At 40.1% G+C, this 27,705-nt stretch overlaps 1 protein-coding gene and 1 long non-coding RNA gene across 7 annotated transcripts in view; both read left to right on the top strand.

Annotated features, from left to right (window-relative positions):
• Nucleotides 1-20,137, top strand: part of snapc1b (small nuclear RNA activating complex, polypeptide 1b) — a 37,252-nt gene extending 17,115 nt beyond the window's left edge. For all 5 annotated transcript variants that reach the window (XM_048600004.1, XM_048600002.1, XM_048600005.1 and 2 more), the window contains 4 exons: nucleotides 270-335; nucleotides 7,749-7,811; nucleotides 11,777-11,903; nucleotides 19,591-20,137. In XM_048600004.1, coding sequence (XP_048455961.1) covers nucleotides 270-335; nucleotides 7,749-7,811; nucleotides 11,777-11,903; nucleotides 19,591-19,628 — 294 coding nt within the window. In that variant the 3' untranslated portion in view covers nucleotides 19,629-20,137. The remainder of the gene's footprint in view (nucleotides 1-269; nucleotides 336-7,748; nucleotides 7,812-11,776; nucleotides 11,904-19,590) is intronic.
• The window catches only part of LOC109916454, a 387,714-nt gene that overhangs the window by 154,660 nt on the left and 205,349 nt on the right, over nucleotides 1-27,705 (top strand). The window lies entirely within an intron of this gene.

Raw genomic sequence — 27,705 nt, 5'->3', positions numbered from 1 at the left:
GCCTCATGATCTGGTAATATACAAGCAGGTGACAGGATCTGTAAATTCCGAGTTCTGTTTAGCAGAATGTTAAATAGTCTGACCATGTTTGCTTCAGTGCCGATTTGTCTGTCTTTAACCTGGGAAGAACACATGTATTGTGGTTGGATGTATCCTATCTGACCTTGGTGTCATATTTTTTATGTCAATTAAGGTGTTTAAGATTAAGCATTTCTGATTTTTTTCCTTAAAAAATAAAAACATTGTTCTTTTTATCTCAAATTTTGCAGAATGCAAACTTGACTGACCAAGCAGAAATCTCTGGCTCTGATGGTGATGAATTTAAATATCAAAAGGTGAGAGGAGTGTCATTAAAGTTTGACCTTGGCGTTTTGGGTGGAAATTTCTGAGTGCACTGTTGTGAATGGGAAACGATGTCACCAGTAAATCTGAGACTGTAGTGCATTGATTTCTGGCATTGGCTACCTTTTTTTACCAAAGTATCATTCTCTCAGGAGAAATTACCTAAGGTCATGAATTAATCATGAACCTTTGCTATGTTGCATTTGTGGTAGTACACGATCCATTGTATAAACCTGTCCAGTCTTAGTTATTAAGAAAACAGTATTTTGTGATGTATATAACTGTTCAAAAATTGCAACATTTTTAATCATTAACAGCTTGCCAGTAGATAGTTGTATTTGATTCTTCTAAGCTGTGCTGACACTGATGCATAGATTTGTGTTGGGTCTTGTTTAGGAGCTAAGTCTGCACCTCTTGTACAAATTGTGCAATTTAATTATTTGAAGTTTTGTCTTTTCAAAAATGTTGATCTTTCATGATCGTTTGGTGGAAGTGCCGGTGTTGGACTGGGGTGGACAAAGTCAGAAGTCACATGACACCAGGTTATAGTCCAACAGTTTATTTGAAATCACAAGCTTTTGGAGTGCTGCTTTTAGAGTGGTACTTCATATGACGAAGGAGCAGCGCTCCAAAAGCTTGTGATTTCAAATAATCTGTTGGACTATAGGTGTTGTGTGACTTCTGACTGTGATCATTTGGAACTGAGCTCTGTCTTTACTAAAAACAGCAAAGTGCAACTTTTTGTGCACTTAATAAACTTTATGGCATGTCCTTTTTTCTCTTTCACTCCCAGGATATGGGTATCACTGTCTGGGCCAGTATATATGGGCCGTCCCTAGTTCCACTTGAGGAGGTGGTGATGAGCTGCCTTCTTGAGCTACTGCATTCCATTTTGGTGTAGATGCATACACAATGCTGTTAGGAAGGGAGTTCCAGGATTTTGACCCAGCAGCACTGAAGGAGTGGTGATATATTTCCAAGTCAGGATGGTGAATGGCAATTTGCAGGTGGTGGTATTTCCATCTATCCGCTGCCTTTGTGGAACCCAAACTGAGTGTCAGTGCACATATTAATGCTGAGCATATGCTGCTTGATAGCACTGTTGATGACACCCTCTATTACTTTTAAAAATTAATTTGAAATTAATTTCTTGCAAGGCACTCCAAAGACTTCTGAAAGTAAGGACAGCTACAAAAATACAATTCCTGAAGTGTCTGGCATTTACAGTTCCTGTCAGTGGTAAAAATGATTCCTTGACTAACCACTGGGAATGAAATCAATGCATTAGGTTTCTTTGCCTTTTTAAAATCTATATGACATTATGGATGTACAACTTCATTAAAATTCCTCCACCTGGTTTTAAAAGGAGTCAGTGCTAGGTGATAGTGATCATTGTGTGTGCATCTACACCAAATGGAATGCAGTAGCTCAAGAAGGCAGCTAATCAAGGAGTCCAAGGATTCTTGGTGAATTTCTGCAATGAATGTAGTAGATGGTGCACCCTGTCACTCCTGAGCCTTCAGTGGTTGAGGGATTGAATGTTCACAAGCAATCAAATGGACTGCTTTGTGCTGGATGGTGTCGAGCTTCTTGAGTGTTGGTGGAGTTGCACTCATCCAGGCAGGTATGGAGTGTGAAATCACTCTCTAGACTTGTGCCTTGCAGGTGGTGGACAATCTCTGGGGGGTCAAGATGTGAGTTACTTAGTGCAAGATTCATTGCCTCTGATTTAGCCACAGGATTTATCTGAGTAGTCCTCTTCAATGAAAGTGTCCAAACTGTTGATAGTAAGGGATTCGGTGATGGTGATACCATTGAATATCAAGGGCCAATGGTTAGGTTCTCTCATTGGAGATGGTCATTGCCTGGCACTTGTTCGCTGTAGATGTTACTTGCCAATTCTCCAGGTATTGTTCAGGTCTGGCTACATTTGGGCATACCTCAATATCTGAGGAGTTAAGAATGGTGCTGAACATCCCATATTTGACCTTATGATGAAGGGAAGTCAATGATGAAATGATAAAAATGGATGACATAAGGACAGTACCCTGAGGGACTCCTGCGGTGATGTCCCAGTGCTAAGATGACTGATCTCTAAACAACACAACCATCTTCCACTCTGTTGCATAATGCTAAAAGGTGGAGAGTTTACCCCCCCCAATTCCCACTGATTCCAGTTTTGTTATAGCTCCTTGATACCACACTTGATCAAATCTGGCCTTGATATCAAGGGAGGTCACTTTCACCTCGCTTCTGGAATTCAGCTCTTTTATCTCCTTATTTGGACCAAGCTGTAATGAGTTCAGTAGCTGCGTGGCCCTGGTGTCAAACTGTGTCAATGCACATTACTGCTGAGCATGTGCTATGTGATAGCACTGTTAATGACACCCTCCATCACGTTTCTAATGACTTAGAGTAAATTGGCAAGGCCGTAATCGGCAGGTTAGATTTGTCCTACTTTGTGCCTAGAAGACATATTTCAGCAATTTTCTACATGGTCAGGTAAATACCAGTGTTGTGACTATGCTAGAGCAGCTTGGCTAGGAGCATGGCAAGTTGTGGTGCCAGGATGGTGCCAGGGCTCATAGCCTTTTCAGTTTCCAACCATTTCTTGATATCACTGGAATAAATTGAGTTGGCTAAAGATTGGCATCTGTGATGCTGGACACCTGTCGAGGAGACCGAGTTCATTCATCAAATCAGCACTTCTGGCTGAAGATCGTTGTGAATGTTTCAGCCTTTTCTTTTGCACTGATGTACTGGGCTCCCATATTATTGTGGATGTGTGAGGAGCATTGTAGTTTATATGGACCTTTAACAAGGTCCCATCTAGCAGACTTATCAAGAAGGCAAAGGCACATGGGATGCAGGATAATTTGATAAAGTGAATTCAAACTTGGCTCTGCTGTAGGAGACAGAGTGATGACAGAAGGCTTCTTTAGTATCTGGAAGCCAGTGTCCGGTGGTGTACCACAGGGGTCTGTGCTGGGTCCCCTATTATTTGTCATTTTACATAAATAACATAGATGACTTTGTGGGGAATGAATTCGTAAGTTTGCGGATGACACAAAGATTGGTCAGGTGGTTAACAGTGAGGTTGTGTCTTGGCAATAAGAAGATATAAACAGGATGGTCAAATAGGCAGATAAGTGGCAGATGAAATTCAATCCCGAAAAGTGTGAGGTGATACAATTTGGAAGGATGAATATTTTCTTGCCAAATTGGATGAATGGCATGACATTAGGAAGTTCTGTGGAGCAAAGGAACCTTGGAATGTTGTCCATTGATCTGTGATAGTGGAAGGGCATTTTAGGATGGTGAAAAAGGCGTATGGGACACTTGCCTTTATCAATTAAGGAATAGATTACAAAAGCAGGGAAATCATGATGGAATTGCATAGAAAGTTGGTGAGACCACAGCTAGAGTACTGTGTGCAGTTCTGATTGCCACATTACAGAAAGGATATGATTGCACTGAAGGGGGGCAGAGGAGATTCACCAGGATGCTGCCTGGGATGGAAAATTTAAATTTTGAGGAAAGGTTGGATCGGTTTGGGTTGTTTTCATTGGAGCAGAAAATGCTAAGGGGCAATTTGATTGAAGTGTGCAAGATTATGAGGAGCATCGGCAGAGTGGATAAGGGACCAGCTGCCCCCCCCCTTAGTTGAAGGGTTAGTCACAAGGGTTCAAGGTGAGGGTTATGAGGTTTGTGTAGTGATGTGAGGATAAACCTTTCTACCCAAAGGGTGATAGCCTGGAATGTGCTGCCTGGGAGGGTGGTAGAGGTGAATTGCCTCTCATCCTTTTAAGAAGTACCTAAATGAGCATTTGATGCATCATAACATTCAATGCTATGAGTCAAGTGCTGGTAAATAGGATTTGGTAGATGGTCAGATATTTCTCATGTGTCAGTGCTCACCAGATGGAACCGAAGAACCTTTTCTGCACTGTGTGATTCTATGATCCTCCTCATCCAGTGAGTTGTTTTGATGTGGCAGAACTGCAGAGCTTCAGTCTGATCCATTGGTTGTGGAATTGCTTAGCTCCGTCTATCACTTGCTATTTATACTCTTTGGCACATGTGAATAATCTGTGTTGCAGTTTTACCAGGTTAACACCTCATTTTTATGTATGCCTAGTGCTGCTACTGGCATAATTTTCTGCATTTTTCATTGGACTTCATGTAGTTTTTGTTGATTTAAACTGCTTGAATCACTTCCAGTTCAGTTCAAATTAAAATTTCCAAAGCAAGATGAAAGCTTCTGGTATTTCCGTAGATACTCTAAGGTTTCATGCTTATTGTGAAAATTGAGTGTCATAAAGGGTGTCACAAATACATGATGACAATAGCCTATCACAAGAATCATTGGCAGGATTAAATTTCTAACTTTGAATCATGAATGGAAAAAATTCCACATCCTTATGGAAGTTGATCAGTTGGAGTGTTGAAATGTTCAGTTAGCTTTGATACATTGGTTTTATTAAGTTGCCTTAAATTCTGTTCCCTGCTACTGACTGCAATGGTCCCACTGGCTAGTGTCTGCCAGTTTGCAATTTTGGTGCTCTATATGATCTCTTCACTCCATCTCTACTAACTTCCTATTCCCATCCACAATATTGTTTGCCGCTGCTGAAACTTTCGTCAATATTTTTGCTTTTGTTCCCTCCATTTCTGGCTATTGCAATGCTGTCCTGGCCACCAGCTGGTGAGCCTCTTGTTTTCCCTCTTTATAAATACAGTCTTCAAACTCTGCTGCCCATATTCCATTCTTACTAAGGTCCATTCACCTGTCACTCTTGGCGACTTATCAGACTTCAATTTTAGGATTACAGTGTAACCAAGGATATCACTCCAGGCTGATGCGGTAAAAAATAGAAGATCAATTTTAACTTTAATTGATGAAGGGGAAGAGGAGGAGCAAGGTAGTGAAATTATTAATTTCAGAGGAGGCAATGATCTAGTGGGATTATCGTTGGACTGTTGATCCAGAGACCCAGATAATGTTCTGGGGACCTGGAATCGAATTCTGCCACGGCAGACGGTGGAATTAAGAATCTGATGATGACCATGAGACCATTGTCGATTGTCAGAAAACCTCATCTGCTTCGCTAATGTCCTTTTAAGGAAGGAAACTGCCATCCTTACCTGTTCTGTCCTACATGTGACTTCAGACCCACAGCAATGTGGTTGACTCTTAACTGCCCTCTGGGAAATAAATACCGCCTATCCAGTGATGCCATCATCCCGTGAATGAATTTTAAAAAATTAAATGTATCTGATTTCTAGTACTTATGCACTTAGTGATTTTGGAGATTTTAAACGGATTGGAAGATGATTTTTAACACTTGATAAATATGAAAGCAAAAACTTAAATTAATTTGTAGCTGTGGAGAGCTGTGCAAAACCCATAAGTCATAATTATAATATTGCCTTTGGCTTGCAAAATTTGTTCTGTTTTTCCTGTTATAAACCCAAGAACTATTATCTTCTAAAAGATGAACAATTGGTTTCCGGGGTACAAATATATGCTGTACTATTTGTTTCTCTGGAATTTGTGGTTCATTTATATTGCAAATGCCTCTTGAGTAGTACTGCCATATTTACTCAGATATTTAATGCTGTTAAAAATTGATCATTTATATAGTGCAGATTGACCAGCAGCTAATAGTCTGAGGTCCTATATAGCTGCAGTTACTTATTGATGCGTAGTACATTAGGCTGCTATACCTGCACCAGATGCTGGGAAAAGCTCTTTCAGGTTGGTTCCCACCTGAGGTGTCCCTGTTTTGGTAGTTCACTGTGGAAATTACAACCAATCTTTAGAGCTAATTCTGTCATCATGTTCATGTAGACTTGCTGTCGGTTATTCTCTAAATTGTAAATGCTCATCACAGTGTTAGTTAGATTAGACACAAAAGTTTAATCTTTTGAGTGGGGGCCAAGTTGAATTTGTTAAAGATGTGTCTCTCCCTTATTCTTTCTTTTCTTCAACATATAATTGTTGTGAGGTACAGTCGGTTCTGCGATAATGCGATAGTTGTATTCCAGTGCAACATCGTGTTATAGAAAACCGTGCTGTGGAAATAACAGGGTCTATGGGAAAAGCAGGATCAGGGGCAGACCACGCAAAAAAAGTCACTCAAAAGCCTAACATAAAGGCTAGCACAATTTGAATAAATAAATTTAACATGTTACCTTGAAAAAAATGTCAGGATGACTTGATGAGGGAGGAGGTTGTACTGCTTTTCTGACAAAAAGCACTTCATGACAAAGCCTGTGAAATAATCACGTGATGCCGGCTCGGAGATTCCTTTGGCCCTAACGTTGTACGTATTCACGACAAAGCTCGTGAAATGATCATGTGATGTTAACACGTACTCTTCCGCACACTGTTGGTATCGCGTTATAGCCGACAGAAGTTTGCATTTTAGAAATAGCGTTCCCCATTCATGAATCGAGTTACAGCCCATTTATGTTGATGGAACACGCATTATAGCAGAACTGAATGTATTCTAAACTGGCATTTTTATAGATGGGGCACTCCTAACCAAACATCCAGTGTTGTCAGTGCGTGCATTTTGAAGGCAGTGTCATACCATAGTCTTGCCCAATAGAATAACTATATGTGGTTAAAATGAGCAACAGACACCATCATTGGCCATGAAATCTCTGTACTTGTATTCACAAGGCATATGCATCAATGAGTAATTTAATTTTTGTGCATTTGCCAATAAAAGTAATAAGGTGAAAATCAAGTGAGCAAGTGTTTTCTTTGAGTGCTTGACTTCTAAATGATAGCTGTTTAACATGAAGTACGTGTTCTTTATCAGTGTATTCAAGGTGTATCTTGTGAAAACATTGTTCCTGTAGCTACATAAGCAACTAGTTAGCGGTTTCCATTGGCCAACATTGCCATAGAAGGCACTGAGTCGTTGTGTCAAGCACCCTCTTTAATATCAGCTTCTTATGAACAAAATGCTGCTGTGACATTGTTACATCACATCATGGTCGACTTGAAGATGTTTTAATTAAGCCTACAATGATAACAGTTTGAGAAGAAAGTCAAAGTAAAATAACATTTACCAGGACTGTGGCTTGATTTGTATCTGAAACCAATTTCTGCCTTGCGAAATTAGCAAAAAAATACATTCCTGCATTGACTCCCATGCTCCCAATGTTGTGCTCAGTTCTACCTACTGTTGATCCAAAGCTGAGGTACAATCTTATCAACGTCAAACATTTAGTTAATAATTTTTTTTGTCAAATCAAATGCCAACTGGAAAAATTGACTAAAACTGAGCAAAAAAATTTTTATTTAGCAATGCTTTGTTCTAATTTATACACTTTTTGGGTATGAAAAGTAATGATGAAACTGATTAAAGTGAGTGTTTGTTTGTTTTTCTTAGGGGTCCAGTCGTGCACAGACCCTGGCAAAGATAAAGTCAAAATCGTACAATTCCACAGTGAAGGTTTGTATGTCAAATATACATTTTTCTTAAAATTAGTAGGCATCCCTTATTCCTCATGATTGATAAGGAATGATTGCAAAAACTAATGTTTTACGTCACTGTATGGAGAACTAATGGTATAATTGTGTTGTGAATTTTCTTATTTTATGTCCATTTAAAATCAGAAATGGTGATGTTTGCTGATGACTACACAATGCTCAGCCCATGTGCAAAGATCTGGATAATTAGCTTTCCTGATTATTTGCTGTACCTGCATACCTTTCTGTGATTCGTGTACCAGGTCACTTCGATTACTCAATCTTGGAGTTCTGTAATGTCTCACCATTTTAGACAATATGCTTTTTTTTTATTCTTTCTGACAAAATAGACAATTTCACACTTTTTCAAATTATACTCACTTTGCAAGATCTTTGCCCACTCAATTAGCCTATCTATCCCTTTGTAGGCTCCTTATATCCTCTTCATAACTCACTTCCCCACCTATCTTTGTGTATTTGGTGAATTTAGCTACCATCTCTTCAGTCCCTTCATTCAAATTGTTTATGTAAAGTGTAAAGAGTTAGGCCCGAGGACTGACCCCTGGGGCATGCCACTCCTGAGATCCTGCCAGCCTAAGAGAGATGCACTTATTCCTACTCTCTGCTTCCTGCTAACTCCTACACCATGAGCATTTATTTTCCATAATACTCTTTGTAGCATCTTACAGGTTCCTGTGGAGCCAGGAGTTGCAGGAGTGCTTTCCCAAACTAGAGACACCTGCTGCAATATTGCAGCTTAAATACAACCATGTTTAGTCCATGAAGTGCAAACTTCTAAGACAGTGTTGGCTCTTGACCTTTCTTAATATTGATTTTATTTATTTATTTATTTATTTATTAGTGTATCTTGTTACAAAATGCAGTGAAAAGTGTTTAATAGTGTTGCCACTCTGCAACGCGATCTTAAAATGCAGAAAAGTAAACCAAAACATCGAATATAAAGGCAGATAAATGAAAAATGTAAAGAAAGTGTCCAACTTTAGAGTCCTTGCTAAGTGCTGCATCGTGGGCCTTGTGGCCAGGTATGAGTCCCCTCTGCTATACCGCCGCTGGAATGAAAGCCGCCACTCTTAGGCACCATCTCACCTCCACCGACACTTTCACCACTGAGTCCTCACTGAACCTTTCCAATGCAGACGCCACCGATGCTGCCAGGTACCACACTGGCCTAAACTCGACTCCACTACCATGAATCTGCTTTGGGCCCAAACTCACCGCCACCTCCATGAATCTGCATTGGAAGCTGACACCATCAGGAGTCCTAGATAATCATAGACTCATTCGGCACAGAAGCAGACCCATCAGTCCAACCAGTCCATGCCAAACGTAATCCCAAACTAAACTAGACCCACCTGCCTGCTCCTGGCCCATATTGCTCCAAACCTTTCCTACTCATGTATCTATCCAAATGCCTTTTAAACATTGTAATTGTACCCACATCCACCACTTCATCAGGAAGTTCATTCCACATGCAAACCACCCTCTCTGTAAGAAATTTGCCTGTTATGTCTTTTTTAAATCTCTCTCTCCTCTCTCCTTAAAAATGTACCCCCTAGTCTTGAAATTCCCCATTTTAGGGAAAAGACAACTACAGGTATTTCTCCTATAACGTGATAGTTGTATTCCTGTGTGACCTTGCACTATAGAAAATTGCGTTATAGGGAAATCACTATACTTGTACAGCAGAAAGTTTGCATTATCCAAACAGTGTCCACTATTCATCCATCGCATTACAGGCAATTCGCGTCAACGAAACACCCATTATAGCAGAAATATCTATGCCATCAACCATATCTATACCCCTCGTTATTTTATAAACTTCTATCAGGTCACTTCTCAACCTCCTATGCTCCAGTGAAAAAAGTCCCAGCCAATCCAGCTTTTCCTTACAACTCAAACCTTCCATACCCAGCAACATCCTGGTAAATCTCTTCTGAACCCTCTCCAGCTTGATAATATCCTTCCTACAACTGCGTGACCAGAACTGGACACAGTATTCCAGAAGAGGCCTCACCAATGTCCTGCACAACCTCAACATAATGTCCCAACTCCTATACTCAAAGGACTGAGCAATGAAAGCAAGCTTGCCAAATGCCTTTTTACCAATCCTGTCTGTCTGTGATGAAAACTTTAAAGAATTATGTACCTGCACCCCCAGGTCTCTCTGTTGTACAGCACTACCCAAGGCCCTACCATTGATTGTATCAGTCCCACCCTTGTTTGTTGTACCAAAATGCAATGCCTCGCATTTATTCAGATTGAACTCTATCTGCAATTTTTCAGCCAATTGACCCATTTGATCAAGATCCCTTTAATCTTAATCTTAATCTTACAAAACCTTTTTCACTGACTACAATGCCATCTGTTTTGGTGTCACCACAAACTTACTAACCGTGCCTTCTATATCCTGAAACTTGCCTCCACTGCCACGAGTCCACACTGCTGGACCTATTCAAGTGCACGCTGGGGACAGAGCGGACGAGCCCTGGTCTCAGAAGCCCTGCTCCACCACCATCTTATCAGAAGTTCTTGACCTCTGTCTCAATCTTCACCTCTATCAATGTATTCTTTTTTTATTGTAGGATTGGTTCAACAAGCCCATTGACTGGCCTGGGGTAAATCACTTCCAAGATTTCTATTCTTCATGTTTATGCATACTAAGAGTCAAAGAGTCATAGAACTGTACCGCATGGAAACAAACCCTTCGGTCCAATTTGTCCATGCCAACCAGATATCCTAAATTAGTCTAGTTCAATTTGCCAGTATTTGGCCCATTTCCTCTAAACCCTTCCTATTCATTTACCCATCCAGCTGCCTTTTAAATGTTGTAATTGTATCAGCCTCCTCCACTTCCTCTAGCAGCTCATTCCATTCACACACCACCCTTTGCATGGGAAAATGTAGGCCCTTAGTTTCGTTTTTAAATCTCTCCCCTCTAACCTATGCCCTCTAGTTTTGAACTCTGCTACCCTGGGGAAAAAACCTTGACTATTCCCCCTATCTATGTCCCTCATGATTTTATAAACTTCTATAAGAGCACCCCTCAGCCTCCGAAGCTCCAGGGAAAATAGCCCCAGTCAATTCAGTCTCTCCCTATAACCCAAACTCTCCAACCCTTGCAACATCCTTGTAAATCTTTTCTGAACCCTGTCAAGTTTCACAACATCTTTCCTATAGCAGGGAGACCAGAATTGAACACCGGATTCCAAAAGTTTGCTCAGGATATAATTTCTTGGCACATATCCTTTTGCATTGTCGTGAATGTAAAACAGTGGGAGAATTTTGTAGGTTTCTTTTCTGTCAGAAACCAATCAGGTCTATGGCTAAAATCCACTATGGATGACATTAACAAGGGCAGCATGGACTTATGTCTCTTGATTAGAGGCCAGTAGCACTTGCTGTCCCATTAGTTGGCAGTGGAGGATCCTGGGATGCAAGTTTGGGTGAAGGCCCCAATAATCCAAGGATTCAGTAAGGATTCAGGAATATTAGGTGAGATATGGAGCATTCCCATAATCAAAGGCTACCAAAGATAGGACCCTCTTCCATTCCTGATTTTTTAAAAAAAGCTTTTACTTTTACAAATGGACTATGCACTCCAGCTTTCCTGTCTATTCCATCTCAATTATGGTATGGGCAGCAAAATATTTGGGTCAGTTGAGCTTTTATGATCTCAGTTGATTACTTATTGAAACATGCCGGGCTGTTGCCAATTTTTAGTACCAGCAAAGCCCTTCTCACTGACCCGGGTTTCCTCATATTAGAAGGTAGTGGGCTAGTCACCGGCTGTATTTATGCCTTTTGTCACCTGCCAAAAATATGCCTGAAAGGGTCATGTAAAATTCAGCCCAATGATTTGATGTTGAATTATTTATTAAATGTAACAGTCATTAATTTTTGTTCAAAAAACTGTTGTTTCACATGAAGGCATCTAGATCAAGAAGGCATCGACAAATAAAAGTGGATTCTTCAGAATCTGGGTCTGACTGGGCACAAGTGAAGAATTCCTCAAGAAATAGGAACTCCTCAGTGAAAAAGCACGGCAGAGATAAAGGTAATTTTTGAAGTTTGTGTTAAGAAAATAGATTCTTCTCAAGACTATAGCTGTCTTCATTGTTCCTCTGGGTTTCAGCAGGTGTTTTTGTTAGATCAACCCTTGGGAAACCTTCCTTTGTTATACTTTTAGAAAAAGATGAATATTTGCTTTAATGAAACTAGAGTCTTATCATAGAATCGTAGAATCCCTTGTATGTAAGCAGGCCATTAGGCCTATGGACTCCGCACCAACTTTCCGAAGAGCATCTCATCCAAACTCAGCCCCCCACCCTATCCCCATAACCCTACGTTTCCTGTGGCTAACCCTGAAATGTAAGCATCCATTTGCAGGTCATATGAATGTAACTTTGACTACCATTAGAAAGTTACAGAGGCGACATGTTAGAATTTGGAATGATAGGTCATTGGCCTGAAATATTAACTGTTTTGTGCTTCACAGATACTTCCTGACCACTTGAATATTTTCATTATTTTTTGTTTTCACTTCTGAAAATTACTACTTAACATTAGGAACTGATGCAATGCCTGCACAAAAAAAAATGCCGTTATAAGTATAATAATTACTTGAAAGCAAAACAAATAAATACTGTTTGCAGCAGGACTGCTTATTGATTATATACCCTAAAGGGTTACATAATAAACTTAATCATTTTCACATTTTAATTTTTAATAATTCAGTGGGGCATCAAATCATTTGCTTATTATTCAAAATTATTCAGAAAATCACAACTCAAAGAATGGCAATGCTGATGGAGGGCTCAACAATTTAAAGCTCAGCACTGATCACTGCTGTAAAATTGTGACCTGCCCAGTAAACATTATTTTTAGACTTTGCTACAGGTAGTGATGACTAAGCCTTCCAAATTCTGGAATTGATTGGAATAACCTAACAAACTAGTGCCGCAAGAAGGCAGTGTGGTTCTGGCAAGCTTAGCATTAGTGTTGCATTGATTTTAGTTGGCTAAACTCCAGCTGCAGCCACTGTGTGTCTTCCAAGCTTTGTTTAATACTGACCCCTATAGGTTCTCTGGGATTGATACAACAAATGACCCAGTTATACAATAGCCCACACTTTATTGAGCTACTGGAAGTGACTTTGTGTGGTTTCTCAGTAGTTCCACATATTGGAACTACTAACAAATAAAAATCCCATGAGATAGTATTCTGAGACTGAGAAATAAGTATTCTTATGGCATTGTTAACAAGCTGTTCAGATAAGGTCAAAGCAGATGAGGAAAGGCACAGACCATGTTCATTTTCCAGGTTTTGCCAGTTAACTGGGTCTTGAAAGAGCTCAAATGCCTCATACAAAATCATAGTCAGCCTTTATACAAAGAAGTTATTTCTAAATCCTGATTCATCAGCTTAAAAAAGACCAAAGAGAAGTCACATTGAGGAAGTTATTTGTTTGCACTATTTCTTGCTTGACTGGATTCGGTAATGCCCAAACTGCAGAGGTCACACTTCTTCTGCTCATGTACAGTTGCAGCATCTGTGTTAATACATACTTTAACATGCCACATCTAATACACCATACTCTTTTTCTCTATTTCCATTACAGTGACCATGTTTAATCAGCAAATACAGTTGTCAAATAATGTTTAGAACCTCAGTGTATACAGGCTGAAAAGTTGAAACTTAGATTCTGGTTTGTGGAATCTGGTCTGGGAGTTTGTGATGGGGAAATCGCCCATCCACATCCACCCAAACAACCCAGAGTCTGTTACTGGTCACACAGACTGAAGGAAGGAAGGCTGCCCCGACCCTGTCCCTGATCGTGCGTAACCTCCCTCACTCCATGTTCCCAGTCTTCAGGGTCCAGTTTCAGCTGCAGCCTCCCACTCCCAGTGGTGCTGGGAACCCACAACTAGCAGGATATAGGCTCAGTAGCAGGAGAACCTTGACAATATCATGTCCCTAAACAAAGGGAGAAAGTACATTGAAGGATGCAGTGTGGGGCAAGTATGCAGGTGGATGTTTGACTTTAAATCAGTAACAGGTAATGTTTTGTTGCTTATGGTACCATGGGCTTGTCTGCACTAGTTAATATGCTGAACAAAATGCAAGAAATGCTCAGCAGGTCTGGCAGCATTTGTAAAGAGTGAAGAAAAAATTAACATTTTTGGGTCGAGAACCATGGTTTCTTGTTTTCCACTCATTTGCTGTCACCTCTTCCCTATTGTCCTCTCCTCCCACAATCACAACAGTGACCCCTTGTTCACACCATGCACTCACCAGCCTGCACATATATGGCATCGTCCTCTGACGTTCCTGCTACTATCAGTGTGATGCCACACCAACATACCTTGCCTTCCGTCTTTCAGCATTCCAGACAGCTGTTGATTTGATCAATAATAAGCATTTTTTGTTGAGGCAACGTTGTTGGCAGTGATTCCATTGTTCCTTTTTCCATTTCCTCTGGACCCATTTTTTGTTTCCTTACATGGCACGTTATAATCTCATCCTGCCTTGCGACCATCATCCCCTTTTAATTTGTCCTTTTGACCCTATAACTGGTCTTCCCTTCTTTTATTCTTTCCTGCCCTTCATAATTCTCAACAAACTTGATCGCTCGTCTCTTTCCATACCCAAACAAATATTTGGCCACTTATTAAAAGCTATTATGAATTCTGCTGCCACCAGTTTCTGATTGGGTATTTTGTGTCCTAACAATAAACCCTCTGTTACTCCTGTTCACTACAAGAACAAAGGAAAGGGGTTCTAAATTTATAGAATGATAATATTTTCCGTACGGTTAGGAATACATCCAGATGTGACAGTCTACGTAGACTCTTTGATTTAATGCAACATTTTGGTATTCGTTTATGCACACGAGGGTTTTTATTATTCGTCTTCACTTCATGCAGTAGAATCACATTTTTAACTAAGTTACGTAGTGCCATAGTGATTGAAGATTCTGTTAAAGTGAGTCTGTCATCTGGCAAAATGCTGCTGAGGAAAATTGAGTGGTTACCTTGGAAACGAAGAGCAACAAGCTCAGTATGCCAGTGAAAAGATCAGGCCCTCATCAAGATGTAGAATGTTATTTGGATGGGAAAGAATGAGAGCAAGTATCTGTTTTGTATCATTGTTGTGGATTTGCCATTCCTTACTGTTTCAATTTTTCTTCCCCAGTCTCACCAAAGAAAGAATTAGTTTTTAGGCTATGAAGCAACTAATTGCCTCTTGTTCAACACCGGTGCATCCTGGATCTGTGTGAAACATTTCGTGGCTTTGTATAGCCATTATGTAGTGGTACACCAAGCATAAGAGTTGAATAAAATATCTGTTACTGTATTTAGTGTGTGGACTATATCATGAATAATTTCATGATCTTCTGACCTCAAAGTGATTGAATAAACATCCAATCTGATTATGGCTTAAAATATCAACCATGCTGTTATTTTATTGCAAGGAATAGCAAGGAGTAAATGAAACAATGCAGTAGTTGCAGAATGCATTTAAAAGAAAATACTTTATTTTTAAAGAATGATTTTGTATTTATCTAGCACCATTCACTTCATCAGATGCCCAAAGAGCTTTGCAGCCAGTTAACTTTTTCTTAAGTCCAGCTATTGTTGTAATGTTGGCAAATGTGGCAACCAGTCTGCACAGTGGGATTTGAGAAACAGCAGTGAAGTCATGACTGGATCAACCTTTTTTTCCATGAGTTAATTAAGGAACAAGTGTTAGCCAGGACACTGTTTTTCTCCAAATAATGTGATGGAAATGTTTTTACATCTTCCTGAGAGGCAGACAGGGCCTCAAATTAGAAACAGAAATTAGGAGCAATAGTAGGCCATTCAGTCCTTTTAAACCTGCTCTGCCACTCTATGATCATTCAACTCAGTATCCTTTTCCCGCTTTCACCCCATACCCTTTGATCCCTTTAGCCTTAAGAGCTATATCTGTATCCTGGAAAACATTCATTAGAACATTAAAAAGAACAGTACAGCACGAGTGTGTGTTTTTAAAAAGAAATTGTCTTGCACATCTCATTTAATACCCCACTCCTCCCCACCCCTTAAACGTATGCCCCCTAGAATTTGAATTTTGGACCCTGGGATAAAGACTCCGACTATCTACCCTATCCATGCATAGAGTCACAGAATCATACCGCAGAGAAACAGACTCTTCAGTCCAATTCGTCCACGTTAACCAAGTTTCCCAAGGGTAATACCCGAAATGGTGACTGCTCCTTTTCTCCAGATGTTGCCTGGCCTGCTGTGTTCTTCCAGCCTCCTGTTTGTTCCAGCATCTACAATTTTTTGTTTTGGTCTCTAACCAAGGAGAGAGCAAAAGACTGATGTTTACTGTTGGTAACTGGCCTGGAAAGATAAAGCACAGTAATTACTGCTCTAAGAACACTGTAGACAAACTGGCAATAAGATGCTGTTGTGCTTACAGTCTGATAGCTGGTTTGATGTTGAATCAGTCAATCGAAGAAGGTCCCAAACTAGCCACCCAGTCGCAAAGAATGGTTTCTCTTTTTTTAACAAAGGAGGAGCTGATTTTGACTGGGATTTCGGGCAGGAGGAAATGTTGCTTTGGTAGCTGTCAAATTGGGGTTTTGCTTTTGACTTGTCTCTAGCTATTCTGCAGTTACTGATGCATCAAAAGTCCTGAGAAAAAAATCACGGCCTATAAGAAGTAAGGAAGAGTCTGCAAGATCTGTGGAAGCTGTTAGTGTTGATCTCTGGAATTCCAGCACAAAGCAGTTCTTGTAATACAACAAATCGGATTTCTGAAGGCCTGATATTGTTGAAATGGTTAATAAACTGGCAACTTACACTTTTATTTAAAAAGAAGTTATCCCTTGTCTCTGTCTGACTGTCCATGTTTAAGTGGGAGTTTGTGATCAAAGAAGGTTAGGCTTGGATTGTACATATTAATTAGATTGCTTTGTTCTTTATCTGTGTTCTGCTAAAGTTGCATTCTTAACAGATCTTGGACATCAAGTTTATAATTATTTGTAAAGTCTGTTTAGGAATGATTGAGCAATTTTGAGGGTCGTTGAATGTTTTAATTCCATAGTGTTACAAATCCAGTTTTATGAAGGCTGGTTTGGTTTGCCTTCTAGTGACACTGGACCTTGTGTACACCAGAATTTTTTTGGGACACTATTTGTGTCTTTCTTTATGAAAATAGTATCAGAATATGTATTTAATTGGTCTACCATCTCTTTGCCCCCCATATAACTTCCCCTGATTATAAAAGACATATTTTTCTGAATTAATCTTTTTCTCTTCAAATATCTGGAGCTTTTATATACAGTTTGTATGTTCCCCACAAACTTACTCTCTTACTGTATTCCCCCTCTTAGTCAATCCTTTTGTTCATTTATGTATCATCTGATGGATGGTACCTCTGACAGTGCAGTTCTCCCTCAGTTATGCACTGCGATGTTAACATGGACTAAGCGCTCGTAAATCTTTCTCTAGCAAAGCTAATGCTTGGTTACATCTTGCATTAAATAATCAAGTTAGGCCACAGATCAACCATGATCTCATTGAACAGATTACAGGGACTGAATGGCCTACTCCAGTTCCTGTGTTCCTATAACTTCTGTTATGTGGAGTGGAAGTATTAAGGTTTTTTCCTATTCATTTCGTGGGATGTGGGCGTTGCTGGCTGGCCAGCATTTCTTGCCCATCCCTAGTTGCCCTTGAGAAGGCAGTGGTGAGCTGCCGCCTTGAACTGCTGCATTCCTCCCGCTGTGGGTTGACCCACAATGCTATTAGGGAAGGTGTTAAATTGCTTAATAAGTAGAGGGTTTGCAGATCACAGACCTGAAACATTAATTGTCTTTCTGTCCACAGATGTAGCCTAATCTGCTTCACATTTCCATTTCTTCTATTTAATTACTTTTTATTTAGGTGCAACCAGTAATTAAGAAAGCAAGTGAAATATTGTCCTTCATTGATAGAGGGATAGAGTTTAAAAATAGATATTTATGCTGCAGCTGTATGGGGTGCTGGTTAGGCCACACCTGGAGTACTGCATGCAGTTTTGGTCTCCTTGCTTGAGAAAGGATATGCTGGCACTGGAATGGGTGCAGATGACTTTTACTAGGTTGATTCCAGAGTTGAGAGCGTTGCCTTATGAGAAGAAATTGAGTAGACTGGGACTATACTCATTGGAATTCAGAAGAACGAGGGCGGAATCTTATAGAAACATATAAAGTTACAAGCAGCGAGGTTGTTTCCACTGGTAGATGAAACTAGAAGTTGGGGGGCATAGCCTCCAAATAAGGGAGAGCAGATTTAGGATCAAGTTCAGGAGGAGCTTCTTCACGTAGCAGGTAGTAAATCTGTGGAATTCTCTGCCTAGTGAAGCAGTTGAGGCTACCTCTTTGAATGTTTTTAAGGCAAAGATTGATTTTTGAACAGTAAAGGAATTGAGGGTTATGGAGAGTGGCAGATAAGTGGAGCTGAGTTCACAAAAAGGTCAGCCATGATCTTACTCAATGGCAAAGGAGGCGCAATGGGCCAGATGGTCTACTGATACTCCTATTTCTTATGTTCTTATTTATCTTGACCACAGTCCAAAGATGTGCAGGTTAGGTGGATTGGCCATGCTAAATTGCCCGTAGTGTTCAGGGAGGTAGAGGGTGTGTATTAGGTGAGTCATAGGGGGATGGGTCTGGTTGGGATGCTCTGAGGTTCGATGTGGACTTGTTAGGCCGAAGGGCCTGTTTCCACACTGTAGGGATTCTATGATTCTAGGATTTTTTAGTTAGCTCCAAGTCTGTAGAAATGTAGCTCTATCTCCCAGCTTTTGTGTTTGTAGATATGTAGAATGTTCCACAGAAAACATTGAAGTGATTAATTTTAAAAGCTTGCTTTCTCACTCTTATCTGATTTCTGCTTTCCTTTGAAATTAACTAATTAACACACTTAGTGTTCTCAATGACCACTAGACCCAGCTCTTCCAGAGCTTCCAATTGTTCTTTCTTCACGTCTCTATTGACCTAAGTTTTTAAAGAAAGTTTCTTCACTTTCCCAAGATCTCATTTTTAATTCTCAAATGCCACTTCTGAATTCTTGCCATTTCTGATGAACGATGCAGTATGCTGAGCAAGAATTCCAAATTTCCTCTTGTTAGTATGTGAGGTTTTATCTGTATTAATTCTGGTCTGTGATGACTGATGGTGCTGCAAAGTACTGGCTGCCCAAGTGGAAATATGGACGTGTGGCCTGGATAGTTTGTTACAGTTACATGGCAATCCTGGAAGAACGAGTGGTCAATTTGCTCCCACATTATCACTGAAAGTCTAGTTACCAAGAGGTTATCCTTTCCTATTTGTGGTGTTGTATTGTGGTGCTTTCAGTTAGAAACTAAGTTTAATGCAGTTATTCCCTCTTCATTTATATGCTGTTTAACTGAATAACAAATCAGTCCAATTTGAGGTCAGTACCTTCATAGCTGATGGCAGAAATGCTAGGAATGACCTTGCTTAATTCCCATACAGCAGCACACTTTCAGGGTTTGTGTTCATTTCTGGACTGAAAATCCTGTTTAGAGGATACACTTACATTGTTAGATCTCTCCTGAGATTCTCTAGAAAATTGGCATTCTGTTGTCATCATGGCAATAGCTCAGTCCAGCAATTGATTGTATTAAGGTGGATTTTTTGTTTTAGCTGAATTACAGATGCCTCTCACTAATTTTGCATTTGTTTGTAGATTCTCCACCAACCAAGAGGAGACGGCAGCAGCGTTGAAATGGATGTAAAATAACTTGACCTGATACAAGTAATCCCGACAGCTCCAGTATGTGATCAAAAGTGAAAACCAAATGGATCAAAGCACCAAGCTTGTGAACAGTAACTACAATACTGAATCAGACACAAGTGCTATTTTTACATTTGGTGAAAATAGATGAATACCATTTCCTTGTGATTTTATACACTTGAGCAATAAGTAGCAAATTGCAAAAGATCTCTTCTTTTTATAAGCTGTGTATATTTTGTGTTTTGTTCTGTTTAATATTAAATGTAGGAAGATACGATTTGACCTGTGTCTGATTTCTGATCAGGTCAGATTTTCATCATTGGGATGACATTTTAGGAAAGTATTACTCCTGTTGTTCTGTTACTGTAGCATCATACTTATCAATGCATACCAGCTGGTTAGCATGAGGCTTTTCGGAACTGTCTAGCTTTGTTTTTGGGATATTTCAATCTCATGTCTCCAAGCTAATATTTGAAAACTAAAATGTTACTTGACTTAACTTTACATGTTCACTTTATTGTGGTCTTGTTCGTGTTCAAGTTATTCCATCCTGAGCATACAGTGCTGGGCTCAGCTATAGTACCTTCTCTTCTAGTTGATCTTCAGCACATCCAGGTGGGCAGGTTTACTCTGGTACACAACATAATCAGTATCAGTAGCTAACATTTTTACAATGACATCCTTCTTTTCTACACAATATTTTTTTCAGCCAATTTACAATGGAGGAGTCAATGTTGAATATGTGATGCTGAACAATGGTTTTCAATAGATTAGTCAAAATTCAGATTCATGTTGTACAGATATATATACTGAATCTATATTTATTGCAGCATAAGCTGGTAACATTGGAAATTGTGCACCATTTCCATTATCTCAATATTGTCTCAATCCAAGTGTTAATGTATTCCAATGCACTATATTACATACAAGAATATGATTGTCCTGGCAGAGTGGCTGCTGCCATAATGATAGGGGCATATAGCTTGTAGGTCCTGCCATGTTTCCACCATTCTATATCTTCATCTGGGTTTCAGGTCTATGGTTGGCAGTGATCCTTAAAATTTAAGTGAAGTAATCTTTCATGAGTGCTATTGAAAAGCAAATGTCAGCAGATTAATTGGATAAGCTCCTTGCTTAATTTATCCTTACTTGACATTCATTTGCTTACTTTCACAATGTAGTGGGTTGGCTTATGATCAGTGCTTCCGCATATGCAACCTTTGAGCATAGAGGCCAATATTAACAAGCCCTCTGTATAACTGATTTGACAGAGAAATGACAACTTGAGACTGACACAAATCAAACTTGGAACTTTTTTAATTTGGATGTATTCTGGTCAGCGCAGTTACCCAATGGCAAATGTAAATAATTCATTAGAAATGGTTGTTTCAGTGTGAGCATGATGCAATTGAAGAGTAGTTTGAGAGTAGTTATTGAATTAAAACTATCAGCAGAATACACAAGTAATTTTTCTTTCTAAATAGTTAATGTCTTAAACTTGTGCTAAGTGGAATTATGTTCACAGTTTAGAAATGGAGGAGCTGGGGAAAGTAGCATTCCTTCCAACACCCCCATTCCCTTTTGAACGTTTCGGATACTTAGAGGTAAGTCAACATGTAAACAGATGCAGTGCTGTGTTTCGGTACTGTTTGCATCAGCAGAGATTTTCAACTCTCCTGGTTATTGCCTTTCTTAATCCAATGTCTTTAATTAAGATTGACCAAAGGTGAAGTACTCTGGAAATTATTGTACTATGTTCTCGTGTTTAGTGGGATTGCTCTGGAATTCTGCTGCTACCAGAAAGTAGAGCTGTTTGTCCCATTAGTTTAGCCTAGATTCAAACCCATATTCTAACTCACCTTGGTCTCTGATTCTAAAATACAACCTGTCATTCCAATACAAAATCTCTCACTCTATGATACAATTTTTCAAGCATTTCAGTATACAATCTTGACTACCTCCTACGTTTTGTATTTTTGAAAATTGTGATGATGCGACAAGCTAAAATAATTCCTTTACACTAAGGTCACAATTTGGAAAATATGCAACTAAATGATCTCAAATCATTTTTGTGGTTGAATTAAAACATTGTTGAGCGTGAGGTTTTGTTTTAAACCACTATTTTCCTTTATCTCTTCCAACTTAATAAAATTCTTAATTGTTTTATTTTTGTGATATATTTATGTTGGATGTATGACTGGGTGAAATCATTGATAAAAAGGGTGTAATTTGTGCCTGTCTGTTGTTGGAAGTGCAGTGATTTAGAGCTCCTAGGATGTTCGAGACTTTCCACAGATCAATGAATGCTATATTAGCCCCAGTTCTAACAACTGATAGTTATGCATTTTTCACTTAAGGGTCAGTGTTTCAGCCGACAGCACCATGTGGATGGGAATTGTACGGTTGAACTGCTGATGGTTAAAGTTAATGCACGAGGTGGATGTGCATCTGTAGTAACTACTGTTCAATGTTTCAAGACCCTTTTAAGACACATTTAAGACACATGGAGAATTTTTTTTTCTGTGTTGTGAATATTTGGAACTCTTGACAAGCTATTGGACAGAATCAAGTGTGGCAAAGCCCATCTCAATGTCAAGATCATCTCATGCCATCTTACTACAAATTGTATGGTGAGATTTTCACTGGGCGGCAGCAGCAAGATGCTAGTTGACAGGGATTAACACTAGTTCAACAGTTTGTTAACACCACAACTCACCTCATCAATATTTAGCTTCCTATTTATCAAACTTGCTGAACTAGCTAGATGACAAAAAAACTCAACAAGGAAACCAAAGCATGTACCTGGTGAATTTAGTTCACTGCTCACTCCAAATGATATCCATGTTATCTATGAGCAAACGGCAGCACAGAATACAGTCTATGGGCACCAGCCATGTGCACCTTCCTCCACATGGCAATCCATCACAACCATTTTGGTACTTCTGTTCACTGGCAGTGCAATATAGAAACACAGACTTGCATTGCAGAGCACACCAGTAACTGGTTTTGGAAAGCTGCAACAGGAAGGTTTTGAGAACAGGGATAGGCATAGACTGCACCAAGCTGCATCTCAGGGATGGCCACTTGCTGTCTAGTGCTGGCTTACTTGGCATCTACTTGCATACTTAAGTCATTCTTGCCTTGTTTTGCCATGCCTTGCCAATTAGTTAAGTCACATAAACAGGCTGGTTACCATGCAAGTAAACTGTACTCATCTAGGAAGCACATGTCTTACTATACAGCAGTGTGCTATGTTAGTCTCACACCTGCATAAAGTGCTAACAGCATACATGGAAAGCACACTGTATATACAGAAAGTAGGAGCCCATGCATCATGGTATTACTGGAGCAGTCCTCACTGAAATCCCTGAAGGCACCTGTATGGAGTAGGATATCTCTCAGACCCTGCGGTATCTCCGGAACCAGTGTGCACAATATTAATTTGTCCAGGCACCTTAACATGTACCAGGAAAGGACTACACAGCACGAGTCTGCAGTCAGGGAACCAGGTCACAACTTTATTTGAAGACAACAGAGGTTAAGAGTTAAATTTTACACTTTTAACAACTCTATTGCTAACTGTCTGATTATTTAGAAACTTGAAATACTTCCTAGATACTGGTAACTTTGCTAGTCTGATGAATTGTTCAGTCTGTTCCTCTCTTCACAGGTTGACTCCCTGTCTCTGGTCGGAGAGTGAGCTGCTCCAGTGACTGCTGTATTCCACCTTGAGATAGCAAGAACTGCCGATGCTGAAGTCAGAGGTAACACAGTGTGGAGCTGGAGGAACACAGCAGGCCAGGCAGCATCAGAAGAGCAAGAAAGTTGACGTTTCGGGTCGGGACCCTTCTTCAGAATTGGGGGAAGGGGAAGGGAGCTCTGAAATAAATAGAGAGAGGAGGGGTGTGGCTGATGAAGGTACGTGGGACGGTGATAGGTGAGTGCAGGTAAGCAGTGGTGGGGATTGGTCAGTGAGGTGGGAGAAGTGGATAGGTGGGAGAGAAGATGGACAGGTTGTGTCAGGTCAAGGAGGCAGAGATGAGAGGGAAGGTTGATCATGGGATGAGGCCGGGGGTGGGGAGATTTTGAAACCGGTAAATTCCACATTGAGACCATTGGGTTGTAGGCTCCTGAGGTGGAATATGAGGTGCTGTTCCTCCATTTTCTGGGTGGGGTCATTGTGACACTGGAGGAGGCCCAGGATGGCCATGTCACCCAGAGAGTGGGAGGAAGAGTTAAAACGGTTGGCGACCGGAAGGTGTTGTCGTTTGTGCCAAACAGAGTGAAGGCACTCTACAGAGTGGTCTCCGAGCCTCCGCTTGGTCTGACCGATGTAGAGGAGGCCACATCAGGAGTAGCGGATACAGTAGACCAAGTTGACGGATGTGCAGATGAACCCCTGTCTGATGTGGAAGGTGTTTTTGGTTCCTTGGATGGAGGTGAGCGGGTGGTGTAGCACTTCCTGTGGTGGCAGGGAAAGGTGCCGGAGGTGGGGGGTGGGGCTAGTGGGGAGTGTGGAGCAGACGAGGGAGTCACGGAGAGAGCAGTCCCTACGGAAGGCAGATAAGGGTAGGGAGGGAAATAGATCCTTGGTTGTGGGGTCAGATTGCGGGTGGCGGAGAATGATATGTTAAATCTGGAGGTTAGTGGAGTGATACATAAGGACAAGGGGGATTCTGTCCTTTCTTTTTGCCAGGAGGAGATGTGAGCGCAGAGATGCGGGAAATGCAAAAGATGCGGTCGAGAGCATTTTCAACCCCTGAAGGGAGGAAGTTATGGTCCTTGAAATACAAGGACATCTAGGATGTTTGGGAGTGGAACACCCCAGTACCTACCGCTTCAGATACATTGTCACATTTACTTCACTGCAAAGTAATGACAGTTTTAGATCACAAAAACTTTGTTTTCTTTTGCCCCACCTAATCTGATACAACAATGATCCTGGAAATAGACTCTATTTGTCCTCTTTGGAATATTAACAGAATATGTTATACCAACTTTGTGCTTAAAAATGTCACTGTTGCGCATTGTCTTTTTAATTAAATTTTCACACTGACTTAACCAGATTAAACCCTCTTGCAGCGTGATATTTTGACTGGTTTTTTCCTTGCATGTTACTGTTATTTATTACTCTTTCAAGGGAAATGGTCATCATTGGCATTTGTTGCCTGCTCACTTTGTACTTAGAAGTTTGCTCGGCCGTTTCAGGTGGCAATTAAAGTCCAACCATATTGCTTTAGGTCTGCAGTCACATGTAGGCCAGACTATGTGAGGCTGACAGGTTTATCTCCTAACAGGGCATTAGTGAACCAGATGGATATTTACAACAATGGTGATAGTTGCTTCACCATAATTAAAAGTAGCTTTTTTATGATTTATGAATTGAATTCAAATCTACCAGTTGTCATGGTGACATTTAAATCCATATTCTCCGAGCATTAGATTAGGCCTTTGGTACTAAACCAGTGTCATTGCCTATATCTCTCACACTGCTGTTAGTAAATTCAGTTGTGTTTAATTCCTGAAAATAATCCCATGCAGGAGGTTAGTAAACAACATTAAAGTGCATGAGATTGGGTACAATATAGTAACATGGAGTGAAGATTGTTTTCTGCCTGTGAAGCAGAGAGTAAAAATAATTGGGGCATTCTCGGGTTGTCAGACTGTGGTCAGTCAGGTACTACAATGAAAAGCTCTTGAATCCCTAGTGATTCACAATGTATATCAATTATTTGGATGTGGGGTCCAGTTGTAACACTTCAAAGTTTACAGGTGATAAAACTTAATGGGAATGCAAGCTATGAAGAGGATGTAAAGGGATTCAGGCTGAGTGAAAGGGCAAGAACATGTATGTGGAATATAATGTGGATAAGCCTAAGGTTATCTGCTTTTGTGATTGGAATGAGGTGCGGAGTATTTCTTAAATTAAGAGAGATTGGAAAGTATTGATGCCCAAAGGGAAGTAGGGGTCTTTAAAAGTCATTGCATACTGGCTTCAAGTCTTGCTTCAATTTTATAGAGAACAGTGAAAGTCTGCACCTGGAGAATTGTATATAGTTCTAGTCCCCTTGCATAAGGAAGGATATACTTGCCTTAGAGGGAGTGCAGCAGGTTCCAGGGATGGAGGGACTGCCTCTGAGGAGAAATTGAGTAAACTGGGGCTATATTTGCTGGAATTTAGAAAAATGAAATGCATTCTTGTAGAAACTTAAAATCCTTACAGGGATAAGCAGTATCTGCAGAAAGGATGTTTCCCTTGACTGTGGGGTCTGAACCAAGGAGCATAGTCTCAGAGATGAAGAGGACCTTTTTCACTTAGAGCGTGGCGAATCTTTAGAATTCTGTAACCCAGAGAACTATAAATTTGAGGCAGAAATCAATTGATTTCTAGTTTCTAATGACATCAAGTGATATGGGGACAGGATGGGAATATATAATTGAGATAGATGATCTAGAATGGCGGAGCAGAATGACCTACTCCTTATGTTCCTAGGCATTGTTCTGTCACAGAAAGCTACAAAGGGGTCTGGCAAAGTCATATTCCACTGAAAATATTAACTCTGTTTCTCCATCCACAGATACTGCCAGATTAGCTGAGTATTTTCAGCATTTTCTGCTTTTATTTCAGATTTCCAACACACTTTGTCACTTTTATTTAAGCTGCAAAGCAAGTTTGCTAACATTTCAACTGAATGTACTGGTAGTTTGGATCTGAATTTGTGTGGGCAAACGTGCTTTGCAGAGGAGTGTAATTAGCCATGCTACGTCGTCCTGTTGATTTCAGCTGTGTGAGGGATTACATTTATTGGGAAACATTAAAATTATTTGTTAAAATGAATATAAAATGGATATATATGGCTAAGCATTTAATATTAAAAAGAGCTTCATTACGAAGACAATACAATTTGTCTCAATGTGGAAAGAAAACACTGCAAATCTGAAAACAAAACAGAAAATGCTGGGAATTTTCAATACAAGATCTATAGATTTTTGTTAGATAAGATTATCAAGGGATACGAACAAACTTATGCATTGCCCATTGTCTATTAGAAAGGTTGACCAGCATTAGGAGGCTGGATATCCTCCTGCTGTTGCATATATAATGTGTACAGTAAAAGTACTTGCTAATATGAGATCTATTTCTCCAAAGAATATACCATGCCTTTTGAGAGGATGTTTGAAGGTCAGTTTGCAATGGGACAGAAGTCCTTTTACCCCTCCTTACCTGCTGCCTCTTTAAGGAGGCCCCTTCATACACTAAAGGAACAGTGTGCTCTGCAGGCTCTGGTGGAAGGGAAGTGTGCATTTGTTCTCCATTGGTGGTGGCCTTATTATGGATCTCTCACCACCTCACATATATAGGAATGATCCCATGGATAAGGGTTCCAAGACAGAAAGGTAGGAAGAAAAGGATGTCGCTGTCTGAAATTGCTGAAAAGAAGCTTGCAGAAGCCCTAAACAGTGTAGGAGGTAAATTATTATAGGCTTATCAAGAGCTAAGCTAATACTTAATAATGGCCTTAGCCACTTCCTGGTTTGAAAATTCACGCAAGCGACTGATCCCTCTTAATTCTAGTCTACAACCTACCCTCTTTTAATTTTTGTACTACCCCATTTTTACATGGAGTGAGGCTAGCAATAAATGGATACAGCTTCTATAACAAAACCTTCAAGTGAAACTTAGTGTGTTTTTCAGATCAGGATTGGTTTTGCTGTATCTCACTCACTGTCACATCCTTTAGAAGAAATTTAATTATACAGTTATGACGAGAGATCTCTGTTTTCTGCACAGTCCCAAAGGCATGTGAACCAAATTTTCCTAGCTATGGGGAAGCATGTTCCATCATCGATGGGAGAACAATGTAGAATAAAATCAAGGTCTTCTCTCAGCAGTTCCACATACTGGAATCTAGCACTGGACTTGAGACACATAGGATCTCATGGAAACAGGAGTCCACCATTCTTGGCTCCATATCCTTTTGTCCAGGAAAAATCTGTCCATTTCAGTTTAAAATTAGGAACTCCCTCAGCATATGTTTTTTTTTTATATATGGTACAGAGTTCCGC

The sequence above is a fragment of the Rhincodon typus genome, chromosome 8, assembly GCF_021869965.1.
Source record: "Rhincodon typus isolate 14 chromosome 8, sRhiTyp1.1, whole genome shotgun sequence".
Taxonomy (NCBI): domain Eukaryota; kingdom Metazoa; phylum Chordata; class Chondrichthyes; order Orectolobiformes; family Rhincodontidae; genus Rhincodon; species Rhincodon typus.
This window is presented reverse-complemented; position numbering and strand designations above follow the sequence as displayed.